This window comes from Mauremys mutica, chromosome 4 (genome assembly GCF_020497125.1).
Source record: "Mauremys mutica isolate MM-2020 ecotype Southern chromosome 4, ASM2049712v1, whole genome shotgun sequence".
Lineage (NCBI taxonomy): Eukaryota > Metazoa > Chordata > Testudines > Geoemydidae > Mauremys > Mauremys mutica.
In genome coordinates, this window is record NC_059075.1 from 63,097,642 (window position 1) to 63,112,138 (window position 14,497).

Here is a 14,497-nt window from a genome sequence, read left to right on the forward strand (position 1 = left end):
ACATGCATGCTAATAAACTTGCCAAAGATCACCCCTCAACTCCAGCAGGAGCTCTTTTACTAGTCAGTCCTTCAAACCCCACAAAGGGGTTTATCTGTGACCAAACGTTCATAACAGCCAGGAATAGCTCAGTTTTTCCTTTACATAGCTTGGGCCTTTGATCCGGGCCTCATGGAAAAGGTGATCAGCAGACAAAGGTCCACAATAATACATAACCTTTGCATTTAACACAATGGACTCCAAAGATACTTAACTTAATTCAATAAGGTTTTTCAAGGCTATTGTAGGAAATTGCCATGTCTCTCACAAGACCTACCCTGTATTATCCATTTGGTCTTCTCACTTTTATTGATGGAACCTTGAACACACAGGCAGGGATGAGCCTATGTGAAAAGAATGGGCTGTGAGAACTTAACTCTGACTAAGAAATTGTGTTCATTTCCTCACAGATGCTAATGCTAGTCTCTATGATGAGAAGTTGCTAGATGATTATTCCAAGGACAAAACTAAGGTCAGTTCATGACAGATTTGTTCCTGCATCCAGAAGAGCATTCCCCCTAAGCAAGACTCTCATCACAGTGCTCAGAATTACTCTCTGGCTTGAGCACCTTCCTCCAACTTCTTATTACTGGTTGCTTCCAACCTAAACCAGTGCCAAATAAAACTCGCCTGGAGAGATTGGCTCCTAAAATCATTTGTTATTAAGGGGCATAGAAATGTAGTGCAGGGATGTGAAGAGGCAGATGTACCACTATCATCCTCTATGTAAAGCAATGCGTACCTCAGCACTGGGAGAGGTCCAAAATACTCCCCGCACCACACACATGTTCTCCAGAAATACAGCTTTTCAAAATCTGCCCCACAGCAAACACTCTGCAATTAAAACAATCACCCCTCTGCCAGACACAGCAATTTCAAGAAATGCTTGCAGGTGACAGTGTAACATATGGAAAAAATGGGTCATGTCACCCTTTAGTGGTAGGTCCACTAGAGTATAACAGCCTACTACTGCAACCAGTAATGGAGTTATTCTTTAATATTCTATAACTAATGGAGTTATTCTTTAGCTCATGAGGTTGAGGTCTCTTCTGTGGTACTTAAAGTCCCAGGTACATACCCAGCTGACATCCTGTGGGGAAGTGGGAGACATCACTACAATTGCAGCCAAAGAGAGTCTCTCTGATTTGAGAGAATGAAAGGGGTGTGTGGAAAGCAGTGCACCACCAACAGCACAACCCACACCAAATTACAGTCCTCCAGCACGGTAAGTAAAAACACATCTTCTACTCACCACTAGAACTCCATTGGTGATGGACTCAGTGGGGGGAGCTGTGCTGTGGAAATGAAGTGATAATATGAATGAGTTTTGGTTCCTTACCTACCTCTCTCAACTCTCTGCATTTGGGACCTAAACTGTGATAGGCTTTTTATAATCTATAATCTGACACTGAAGCAAATGCTTCCTTTATGTCAGACAAAAGTTTTCCACTGTCGGAGGAGAAATAGCATCTTGGCTTTATACAGCTGCTTTGGACTCTCCCACCTTGTCACAGGATAGCCAGAACCCAAGAAGGAAGGATTTGAACAGGATACCAGTCATCCCAGACATACTGCAATGAAACACTGGAATATATACTGTGAAATATCCAGCTGCATTAACCTGCCCTAGACACATCTAGGATACCAAGATTGTGACTTCCTCAGAGCAGCTCTTCAACAACCCCTTCAAACTGAGGAAGCAACAGCCTTTTGACACATATAATCGCATCCCCTCACGTAGTGAGTGCACTGAGAAGTACTACAGTGGATTGTAAAGGGTTAAATTCAAAACTAGATATATAGTTAGCAGCACCTGGTGGGTACCTCACCTTTCTTCCAGGGAAAATTCCACATCCAACTCTTCTTTCCCCTCCTTTTCCTTGAAAGAAACCAGACACACAATGGGTCACATGAATATTGGAGAGCATATTTCATAGCTCCAGACCACCCCAGTCCTTTTTTTCCCTTCCATGATAACTTCTATCCATAGAATGTCTATGGATAGAAATTCCATGCTTGAATAATAAGAGTATAGCAATAGGAATATACTACCGACCACCTGACCAGGATGGAGACCGGGGAGGAGGGAAGAATACCAAAGAAAACCTCCACAGTAGCATTTAATTTCAAAAAAGGGGAACTACACAAAAATCAGGAAGCTATGAAAATTAAAAGGAACATTCACAAGAGGGAAATGCCTGCAAGCTGCATGGAAGCTTTTAAAAAAGACCATAATAGAGGTTTAAACTAAATGTATACCCCAAATAAAAAAAACAGTAAGAGGATCAAAAAAATGCCACTATGGCTAAACAACAGAGTAAAAGAGATAGTTAGAGACAACAAGACATCCTTTAAAAATTGGAAGTCAAATCCTACTGAGGAAAATAGAAAGGTGCATAAACTCTGGCAAGTCAAGTGTAAAAGTATAATTAGGAAAGCCAAAAAAGAATTTGAAGAGCAACGAGTATGACACACAAAAACTAACTGCGAAAAAAAAAGGAAATACATTAGAAACAGGAAGTCTGCCAAAAAATCAGTGGGACCTGTAGCCTGACCCAAAGTTGGGTAAATATAAATGTAACTTAAGGATTAACAGGTTTTTGTCCCAAGATCAGGCCCAGTAAGATTATTATAAAACTATCATATAATTTGGGAACCCCGATGTGCACAGGTGCAACACTCACACTATAGGAATTCTTTATATATAGAAATATATGATTTATTAATAATTTAGCAAAAATTATACACACACTTAAACTTAACAAAGCAGATATAGATAATACAGAAAGTACATCTGGACGTCCATACTTATACCCTTATCTTTCATACTTAACCATTACCTTTCTCATCATCATCATCGTCCTCATCTTCCCCAGTGGCCATCATTCTGGCCCCTCCCAAGGTCTACATTTCTCCAACCTATCTGCTGCCCTTGGGATGTTACTTTTATAGTAGGTTATGCTGATGTTGCCATGACCAATGCATATTCAATAGAGGTCCTTATTTGTATTTCCTTCCCTTAAGGTGTCCATTTTCTATAGGTTAATATATGTATGATGTTACCCTATTAGCATACACATCAATTTGCTGTCATGGCAGCTTTGTGGTCAGAGATCCTGTCCAGAACGTTCCGGATGCTGGGGTCAGCTATGTTCTGTTTTGGGGTCAGCTGTGTTCTGTGGGTGGCTGATGTCAGCTATGTTCTGTGGGTGGCTGATGTCAGTATTCTGGACAAAATCCCCTCTCTTGCATGCTACTTTCAGTTCCCTATAACTTATGAGTTACTTAAGTTTATCTATACCAAAGGTTATAGGCCTCAAGCCTCACACTATCTACTAAAGCCAAATCTTACAGGATAAATGCCCGTAGGTTCCTTGCATTACTACTAAATATAATAAATGACTATAATACAGGTAAGCTGGCACACTGGGCTATAGGCCATTGGATGATTGAGGTGCTAAAGGAGACAAGGAAGACAAGGCTGTTGCAGAGAAGACACAAATTCTTTGCACCAGTCTTCAATTCCCAGGATGTGATGGAGATTCCCACACCTGAGCCATTCTTTTTAGGTGACAAATCTGAGGAACTCTTCCAGATTGAGGTGTCAATAGAAGAGATTTTGGAACAAACTGATAAACAGTAATAAGTCACCAGGACTAGATGATATTCACCCAAGAGTTCTGAAGGAATTCAAATATGAAACTACAGAACTACTAACTGTGGTATGTAACCTAGTGCTTAAATCAGCCTCTGTACCAAATGACTGGAGGATAGCTAATGTAACACCTATTTTTTTAAAAGGCTTCAGAGGTAACCCTTGTAATTATAGGCCAGTAAGCCTAACTTCAGTACCAGGCCAATTGGTTGAAACTATAGTAAAGAATAGAATTATTAGACACAGAGATGAATATAATATGTTGAGGAAGAGCCAACACAGCTTTTGTAAAGGGAAATCACTGATCTATCACAATTCATTGAGAGGGTCATCAAACATATGGACAAAGGTGATCCAGTGGATGTAGTATACTTGGACTTTGAGAAAGCTTTTGACAAGGCCCCTCACCAAAGGCTCTTAAGCAAAGTAAGAAGTCATGGGATAAGATGGAAGGTCCTCTCATGGATCAGTAACTGGTAAAAAGACAGGAAACAAAGCATAGGAATAAATGGTCAGTTTTCACAGTGGAGAGAGGTAAATAGCCAGGTCCCCCAAGGAGCTATACTAGGGCCAGCTGTACTGCTGTTCAATATATTCATTAATGATCTGGAAAAAGGAGTATAACACTGAAATGGCAAAGTCTACAGACAATACAAAATTGCTCAAGATAGTTAAGTCCAAAGCTGACTGCAAAGACTTACAAAGAGATCTCACAAAACTGGGTGACTGGGCAACAAAAGAGCAGATGAAAATCAGTGTTGACAAAAATAAAGTAACGCACGTTGGAAAGCATAATCTCAACTATACATACAAAATGATGGGGTCAATTAGCTGTCACTACTCAAGAAAGATTGTGGATAGTTCTCTGAAACTGCTCCATTTGCAGCAGCAGCCAAAAAAAGGGACTATTAGGGAAAGGATAAATAATAAGACAAAATATCATCATTCCGCTATATAAATCCATGGTACACCCACACCTGAAATACTGCATCCAGTTCTGGTCGCCCCAACTCAAGGAAAATATATTAGAATTGGAAAAAGTACAGAGAAGGGCAACAAAAATTATTAACAGTATGAAGAGAGAGTAAAGACAAACTATTCAGCTTGGAAAAGAGACAAATTAACAGAGGTCGATATAACAGAGGTCTAATAAAATCATGACTGGTGTGGAGAAAGTGAACAAGGAAGTGTTATTTACCCCTTCACATAACAAAAGAACAATGAAATTAATAGGCAACAGGTTTAGAATAAACAAAAGAAATACTTCACTCAATGCACAGTCAACCTATGGAACTCATTGCCAGGAGATGTTGTGAAGGCCAAAAGTTTATCTGGGTTCAAAAAAGAATTAGATAAGTAAGTTAATCAATTACTATTAGCCAAGATGGTCAGGGACACAACCCCATGCTCTGGGTTTCTAATCTCTCCCTGGCTGAAGCTGAGACTAGATGACAAGGATGGATCACTTGATATATTGCCCTGTTCTGTTCACTCCATCTGAAGCAGCTGTCACTGGCCACTGTAGGAAGGCAGAATACTTGGTTAGATAGACCATTGGCATGACCCAATTTGGCCATTCTTCTGTAACTTCTCACAAAGATATCTTTTACACTGGGCCTTTACAGATATCTGAGCTGATCTGTCTCTAATACAAAGACATGTAGCCTCTCAATTAGTTTAAATTTTATTCCCTCCATTCTCCTTCCCCTTTCTGTGTTAAACTGCTGCCATTAGAGCACCTTGCTGCCAACAGGGAGCATGGGCAGCCACCCTTGAGGCTGGCATAGAGAGCTAATAGTGTGGAAGGTGGTACCCACCCATCTTCTCCTAGTCCAAACATGGCACCTTCACCATGAAGCTAAACCCAACTGATCTGAAAAGACACACTGCTGAGGTTACCCTTCACCCATGCATCTTATGTTGTAGCATGGATTCCCTCCAGGCTCATTTGCGTTGCCGGAGGGCTAAATATACAGAGAAATACTGTGATTAAAAATCTTAAATGGGAGTAAAGTGGAGGCGACAGCAAGGAGCAAGTACTTCCCTACTAAAAAACCAAGTGCCTTTGTAACCCACACATCTCCTGGTGTGTTGTTCTGTCCCATCTAGTGGCACCGAGACCACTTAGAGAGACAGAGAGATTAATGAGTCTGCTCTACAACCTTAGCTAAGAGCCAGTTGGCTTTTAGCTCATGCAGTAGAGGCTCATGCACTAAGCTCCAGAGGCCCCAGTTTCAATCACAATGACTGGGGTCTGCCGGTGTTACAAGTGGGGGCTCTGGAGATTTTAGTGCATGAGCCTCCACTGCATGAGCTAAAAGCCAACTGGCTCTTAGCTAAGGCTGTAAAGCCGACTCATTAATCTCTCTCTCTAAGTGGTCTCGGTGCCACTAGATGGGACAGAACACCGCACCCAGGAGCTGGAGGTGTGTGGGTTACACTTTATCATAAGCTCCCAGATAGTCTTTACTCACAGGAGTGCCGTGACAGCACTCAGTCATTGAGGTGGCAGCAACAGCAGTGGTGGGGGTTTGTGATTGTTCTCGCCATATAGCAGAGGAGCTTGGTTATAACGTGATGGAGGATATGAAGAGCAAACAAAACACAAGCTGATTTATACCATCTGGATTCCGAGACAAATGCAGCAGCCTATAGTGGAGACCTTTCCAAAAAGTGAAATTATACCCAGTTTCATCAAGGTAATGAGCACATATGTACCCTTAATTTCTAACCATGGGCCTTCTGTGCCAATATTCATGCCTTGGCTTCTCTCTATGGCCTGCACTCCTGTCACCTCAGATCTCCCCAGCTAAAATATGATCAAAGTCTAATCAGTGCTTAAATGGAAGACCTCCAAGAAAAATCTATATATTGCAGGATGTGGTGCTGACAATGAAGTAATATATCCCTCTGGGTCAGTAAGGATCCAGCATAGCTGAGCAGTGGTGGTTGTTCTGCTTAAAGTACATGTTTTTGCAAGAGTAGATGTGTTTGTTTCACCTTCCTAGGAAAATTCTCCTTGAATAATTGCATTCTGTTTCCCTGAATTCCCCCCCACAATTCCTCCCTCGGGAAGAACAGACTGGTCTCTCAAGTGGGCACAGAGCTGATTGTGAATGGAGGTTGGGAGAGTACCACCATTCTTCTTTCACTAAATTGAGCGCTGATTACAAATCCAAACCTCAAGCTGGGTTTGTGAAACCTGCCTGGACCAATGTATGAATTCATATAGAAACCACAAAGAATTCACTGCTTTCAGGTGAGTTTCATTCTAATCTGGAACTCAAGGAGTCTGATCCCTCACAGAGCAAAACTGAAAGCAGATTTACATGAACCCCTGCAAAACAAAACTACAGAGTTCTGCACAACTCCATTGTTAATCAGTTTGCCAGTCTCTAGTTTAGATATCAGCCGATACATTCACCTTCTGTGCCCACTAGTCCTCCTCTGAAGCACTGACAGCCTACAAGGCATAAACTGATGTTTCCCAAAAAGGACTGTATAGAGATTTTTTTAAAAAACACCCCAAGAAATCTCCAATACATCCTACTTTGGCAATTGCCTTCTATTTCATGCAGAAATGTGGCGAGGGACATGGAGGCAATATGGACTTTGAATAGTTCCCTGAGAAATTTTCACCAGTGACTCAATATCAAACATCACCAATAATTTCTAAGGGTTTGTGTCATATTGTGAGTCCTGGAAGCTAAACAACAGGGGAGTTTGACCACGGGGCTATGGTGGAAGCTTTAAGAGCTAGTGCTTCAAAGGAATACTGGGTAAAAAGTAGAATGTGATGATTCAGTGTTATCTCTGAAATGTGATCCAGGACAACTGCACAGGTTGAGACTCGTTAGCCACATTATCCTCCATTTTGGAAAGGAATATTTAATAAATCAACACTTGCTACATACCTAATGTAGGAAGTAATCCTGGTACAACTACCAGTCTCTTCATCACATGTCAATTACACATCCTACCTGTACTAGTCTTTTCCCCACTGGGAAGTTGGGTAGAAAAATCTCACCTGGGAATTTAGCACAAATGTGTGGTTCAAAGTCTGCCCTGGGTTAATATTCTCCACATCAAAATGAATGGAGGCAGCATGACTCCTCAGCACAATGCCTTTGTCATAGAAGGTGAACTCCAGGATATTCTGCAATGGGAGAAGTGAGAAATCTTATCTAAATATCTTCCACAGTCAAATAATAAAATCTATCATAGCCTAATATGGAATAAAGGGATAGTCTCATTTGTTATTCTGTCCTTTGTTTTATCATAGAATCATAGGACTGGAAGAGACCTCGAGAGGTCATTTAGTCCAGTCCTCTGCACTCATGGCAGGACTAAGTATTATCTAGACAATTCCTGACAGGTGTTTGTCTAACCTGCTCTTAAAAACCTCCAATGATGGAGATTCCACAACCTCCCTAGGAAATTTATTCCAGTGCATAATCACCCTGACAGTTAGGAAGTTTTTCCTAATGTCCAACCTAAACCTCCCTTGCTGTAATTTAAGCCCATTGCTTCTGGTCCTATCCTCAGAGGTTAAGAACAATATTTTTTCTCCCTCCTCCTTGTAACAAGCTTTTATGTACTTCAAAACTGTTATGTCCCCACTCTGTCTTCTCTTTTCCAAACTAAACAAACACAATTTTTTCAGTCTTCCCTCATAGGTCATGTTTTCTAGATCTTTCATAATTTTTATTGCTCTTCTTTGGACTTTCTCCAATTTGTCCACATCTTTCCTGAAATGTGGTGCCCAGAACTGGACACAATACTCCAGTTGAAGCCTAATCAGTGTGGAGTAGAGTGGAAGAATTACTTCTCATGTCTTGCTTACAATACTCCTGCTAATACATCTCAGAATGATAGTTGCTTTTTTTGCAACAGCGTTACGCTGTTGACTCATTTAGCTTGTGATCCACTATGACCCCCAGATCCTTTTCCGCAGTACTCCTTCCTAGGCAGTCATTTCCCATTTTGTATGTGTGTGACTGATTGTTCCTTCCTAAGTGGAGTACTTTGTATTTGTCCTTACTGAATTTCATCCTATTTACTTCAGACCATTTCTCCAGTTTGTCCAGATCATTTTGAATTTTAATCCTATCCTGCAAAGCACTTGCAACCCCTCCCAGCTTGGTATCATCTGAAAACTTTAAGTGTACTCTGTATGCCATTATCTAAATCATTGATGAAGATATTGAACAGAATTGGACCCAGAACTGAGTCTTGTGGAACGCCACTCATTATGCCCTTCCAGCATCACTGATAACCACTCTCTGGGAATGGTTTTCCAACCAGTTTTGGACCCACCTTATAGTAGCTCCATCTAGGTTGCATTTCCCTAGTTTGTTTATGAGAAGGTCATGCGAGACAGTATCGAAAGCTTTACTAAAGTCAAGATATATCACGTCTACCACTCCCCACCTCCCCCACTACCTTGTCAAAGAAAGCCATCAGGTTGGTTTGATATGATTTGTTCTTGAAAAATCCATGCTGACTGTTACTTATCACCTTATTATCTTCTAGATGTTTGCAAATTAATTGCTTAATTATTTGCTCCATTACCTTTCCAGGTACAGAAATTAAGCTGACTGATCTGTAATTCCCCGGGGTTGTCCTCATTTCCCTTTTTATAGATGGGCAAATATAGTGCCATTTTCCAGTCTTCTGGAATCTCTCACATCTTCCATGACTTTTCAAAGATAATCACTAATTGCTCAAATATCTCCTCAGTCAGATCCTTGAGTATTCTAGGATGAATTTCATCAGGCCCTGGTGACTTGAAATTTTCTATCCTTTTATTTTCAAGCAACTAAAACATTTCCCCTACTAAGTTTGTGTTTTGTGACAAATTTCCACATGGATGCTACTTCTGCTGGCATGTGCCCCGGACTAGAGAATGTGGGACAGCCAATGCACCAGAGTCAGTATGCATAGCACCCTCAGTGAACATATGACACCTGAAGAGGTGAGGTAATCAATAGACACAGCAGGCATCTATGTGACGTAAAGAGAGTGGCAATAGGGACTGGTGCAGTCAAATACACATCATATTCTTCCCAGTAACAGACTTGGGGTCTGGAAGGAGTGAAGGAACAAAGCAGGAGGAAGAGGCAGAACAAGAGGAAAAGTAGAGAAGGGGAGCAGACTTGAAAAGAAGGCAAGCAACTAGCATAACCATGTGATGGTGGAATCACAAGCATAGCCAGCAGAGACCCCATTTAGTTCCACTCAATATATTAAGTTGGGAGAACAAATTCTAAGCTAGACAAGCATTTAAATACTGCAGTACATTCCTGCTAATAGCCAACAGTAATGCTCTGGGGTAGGACACAATAAGCTTATTGGTCGGGGAGAGAATGTCAGACAGTTAGGCAAACACATTAGACAAGAACCAGTTAGCTATCAACAAATATAAGCCAACATCCCCTGCAGTTGGGTCTGAAAACTTTTCTCAGAGGTCTTGGCCTCCTCTGCTTTGTGAGCGGTTTTGAATGCCATGCAATTCAGTAATCAAATGACACAGTGTGTCTTAAATAAGTGATATTATTTAGGAAGGCTCGGGGGTACATAAGTTTTTCAACATAACTCTAATGGCTGCTGTCCTAGCAAGTTTGAAAAACAACAGGCAGCATTTCAGGCTTCCTGCGGAGTGGCTTCCTACAGAGAAAAGTTTTACAGATATTAACCTGCTGTCGCTACTTGGCTATCAATAGGAAATTGATTAACTTTTTGTATAGTCTGTCGACTTCTTTTCACAGAAGGTTATGTTGTTAGAGACTGATTTAATATACATCTCTACAACACCTGTCACAAAACTCCTACAAACCAGCCCAGGAGCCAAAGCCTTTCCACAAGGCAAACCAGGTTAGAGCTCAATCAGCTGATCCCACATGACATCGTGGTGAGGAACAGCATTCCCACCTTGCCTCTCTTCCTTAAACTCCTGTATGGGGATGCTGAATTTGATACCTCATCTCCAGTTATGTCTTATGGTTCTTTATTAAGGAGGCAGTGGTGTCTAATGATTTGAGCTTTGGATTGGAAACCTGACTTTTAATCCTGGCTTTGTCACAGACTTCCAGTGTGGTTTGGAGAAAAGCCACAACACTTTTGGGCCTCAGTTTTCTCATGTATCCAACAGGATTTTGCTTACCCAACCATACTGAAATCTTGTGAGGATTAGTTCACACAGCACTTTCAGACATACAGTTCTATATAAACAATATTATTCAACTTGCAAACACTTTCCTTTGAGAAAACTGCAAAAAGCATAATTTCTTTATCTATGCTGCCACCATCTCAAGAGTCCTTAAAAGGCACAGGGCCTATTTTTCCCTTCACCACTATTTTTCCAGAGCCTTGTTTGTTTAAAACAAGGCTTCACTGAAATTTACCTCGTACATTTGTGGTCAGAAATACACCTTCTCAGCGAAATGAAAAGCTTGGTAGAGGCAGATCTTGAATCCCTAAATTTTATTTCAGTATGTGTGTCTCTTGTAATAATGACCCTTTGTTTTTTGAATGCTAAGACCCTTCCACTGCAGATGGTGTAGAATAATCTAAACAGCTCCATGTCAAAGAAACCCACCTCACCTTCACAGCACTGTGGATCCTGTATTCAAAGGTTTCATTCCACTCTGGATCACTGGAATTATAAACAACCTGTGTTCGAGATGTGACTGGAGATGCAGTTGGAAGATCCAATGCCACATAGCAGTCTGCCTTGGACACTGAAAGGGAGGACAGAAGATTGGCATCAGGAAAACCCTGAACAGGTAACTTTTCTCTTCTCAGCTCACGGCTAGGGCCCTACCAAATTCACAGACCATTTTGGTCAATTTCACAGTCATAAGATTTTAGAAATCATAAATTTCATGATTTCAGCCATTTAAATCTGAAATTTCAGTGTTGTAATTGTTGGGGTCCTGACTCATAAAGGAGTTGGGGGGGGGTTGCAAGGTTATTGTAGGGGGGTTGCAGTATTGCTACCTTTACTTCTGTGCTGCCTTCAGAGCTGGGCAGCTGGAGAGTGGCGGCTGCTGGCCGGGTGCCCAACTCTGAAGGCAGAGTCGCCACCAGCAGCAGCACAGAAGTAAGGATGGCATGGTATGGTATTGCTCCCCTTACTTCTGCGCTGCTGCCTGCAGAGCTAAGCCCTCAGTCAGCAGCTGCCACTCTCTTGCCGCCCAGCTCTGAAGGCAGCAGTGCAGAAATAAGGGCGGCATGGTATGGTATTGCCACCCTTACTTCTGCGCTGCTGCTAGCAGGGCGCTGCCTTCACAGCTGGGTGCCCGGCTAACAGCTGCTGCTCTCCAGCCACCCAGATCTGAAAGCAGCACAGAAATCAATGTGGCAATACTACAAGCCCCCTAAAATAACCTTGTGACACACACACCCCGCAACTTCCTTTTGGGTCAGGACCCCAATTTGAGAAACACTGATCTCCCCTGTGAAATCTGTATAGTATAGGGTAAAAGAGCAGATTTCACTGCAGGGGAGACCAGATTTCATGGTCCATGATTTGTTTTTCATGGCCATGAATTTGGTAGGGCTCTACTTATAGCTTTTTTCGCAACCATAGGTGCTGACTCCATGGCTGGAGCACCCACTGGGAAAAAAATGGTGGGTGCTGAGCACCCACCAGCAGCTCCTCATCAGCTCCCCCCGACCCCACCCCCAGCGCCTCCTGCCCGCTGGCCAGTCACACGGACGAGTGCCTTCCCCACCCCTCCACCCACCTCCTGTCCCCTGCAAACAGGTCTTTTCGTGCCGTGCAGGAGGCTGGTGGGGAGGAGGGTGATATTGGGCAGGAAGAGTTGGGCAGGGGTGGGAAGAGTCGGGGTGGGGTGGGGCCTGGGGGGGAAGGGCTAGAGTGGGGGCAGAGCCTGGGGCGGAGCTGGGGGTCAAGCACCCCCCGGCACTTTGAAAAGTTAGCGCCTGTGTTCAAAACCCATCATGTCTCATTATCCATTTTCTTTTCAGTCTTTAGTTCTGGCTACTGAATATCAGCAACCTAACATTTAAAATGGCTGTCAAAACAAACATGTTCCTATGGAGTCAATTCCACTTAAGATGCAAAAAACAGCCAAAGCACCAAAAATTAAGGTTACTTGCCTGTAACTGGAAATTCTTTGAGAACTGTGGCCCTATCTGTATTCCACGCAGGTCCAGAAATTCTAACAAGCAGTGTCCACTGGCGTGCACATGCACAGGAGCTCACCTCATGCTCCAGACTGAGGGTATAAAAGGTGGTGCAGTCCTCTCCAGTGCCTCTTCATACCATGAAGACAGCAGCAGAGGAGACAGAGGGCAAGTACTAGAATACACATACCGATCACACATCTAAGAACATTCAGTTACATGCAAGTAACCTCCATTTCTTCTTCAAGTGCTGGTCCTTATATCAGGGGTTAGTTTGTATCTGTATCCACAAAAACAACAAGGAGTCCGGTGGCACCTTAAAGACTAACAGATTTATTTGGGCATAAGCTTTCATGGGTAAAAAACCTCACTTCTTCAGATGCATGGAGTGAAAGTTACAGATGCAGGCATTATATAATGACACATGAAGAGAAGGGAGTACCTCACAAGTGGAGAACCAGTGTTGATAGGGCCAATTCGATCAGGGTGGATGTAGTCCACTCCCAATAATAGATGAGGAGGGGTCAATTCCAGGAGAGGCAAAGCTGCTTTTGTAATGAGCCAGCCACTCCCAGTCCCTATGCAAGCCCAAATTAATGGTGTTAAATTTGCAAATGAATTTTAGTTCTACTGTTTCTCTTTGAAGTCTGTTTCTGAAGTTTTTTTGTTCAAGAATAGTTACTTTTAAATCTGTTATAGTATGTCCAGGGAGATTGAAGTGTTCACCTACTGGCTTTTGTATGTTACCATTCCTGATGTCTGATTTGTGTCCATTTATTCTTTTACGTAGGGACTGTCTGGTTTGGCTGATGTACATGGCAGAGGGGCATTGCTGGCACATGATGGCATATATAACATTAGTAGACATGCAGGTGAATGAGCCCTTGATGGTGTGTCCCTATATGTATTCCACACATGGGTGACTGGCAAGCAGTATTCATCCTGGAGGAAAGTGTGAGGATGCCAGCTGCAAAGACGCTTGAAGTACTGCAGTTCCCACTACTGCACCCGCAGCAGAGGCCTGAACTAGCATGCAATGTTTTGTGAACATGTGAATGGAGCTCCCTGTAGCTACTCTGCATATATCCACTATAGGTTCTTCCTGCAGGAATGCTGTAGAGACAGCTTGTACTTTCGTGGAGTGTGCCCTTATCCCATTAGGCAGAGGGACAAGTGCTAATTAGTAGCACATGATGATGCACCCAGAAATCCATTTAGAGATTCTTTGACAGGATATACCTTGTCCTTGTGACCTTTCTGCTATGGAAAGAAATAGCCTAGGTTATTTTCTGGTAGACTTGGTCTCCTCTGCAGGTAGAATGACCAGGCATGTCTGACATCAAAGGAATGAAGTCTCATCTCCTCCAGAGAGACACGGGATTTCAGGAAGAAAATGGGTAAGTGGATAATTTGGTTGACATGGAATTCAGAAATCACTTTGGGAAGGAATTTAGAATGGAGCAGAAGGGAGATCTTTTCTGTGTGAAAAATAGCATACGGTGAGTCTGCCAGGAGGGCTTTCATCTCACTCACCCTTCTGGCTGCAGTAATAGCAACTAAAAATACAACTTTCATGGATAGATGGGACATGGAGCATGTTGTCAAGGGTTCAAATGGCAGCCTGTTGAGTGCTGATAGGACGAGATGGAGTCC

The 14,497-nt window shown here is 42.5% G+C and overlaps 1 protein-coding gene across 5 annotated transcripts in view; it reads right to left on the bottom strand.

Moving 5' to 3' along the window:
* LOC123368087 (cytosolic phospholipase A2 zeta-like) overlaps positions 1-14,497 on the bottom strand; it is a 53,329-nt gene that overhangs the window by 21,631 nt on the left and 17,201 nt on the right. For all 5 annotated transcript variants that reach the window (XM_045012581.1, XM_045012577.1, XM_045012576.1 and 2 more), the window contains 5 exons: positions 11,297-11,433; positions 7,722-7,850; positions 1,869-1,918; positions 1,292-1,334; positions 317-383 (listed from right to left, as the gene is read on the bottom strand). In XM_045012581.1, the coding sequence (XP_044868516.1) occupies positions 317-383; positions 1,292-1,334; positions 1,869-1,918; positions 7,722-7,850; positions 11,297-11,433 (426 nt within the window). The remainder of the gene's footprint in view (positions 1-316; positions 384-1,291; positions 1,335-1,868; positions 1,919-7,721; positions 7,851-11,296; positions 11,434-14,497) is intronic.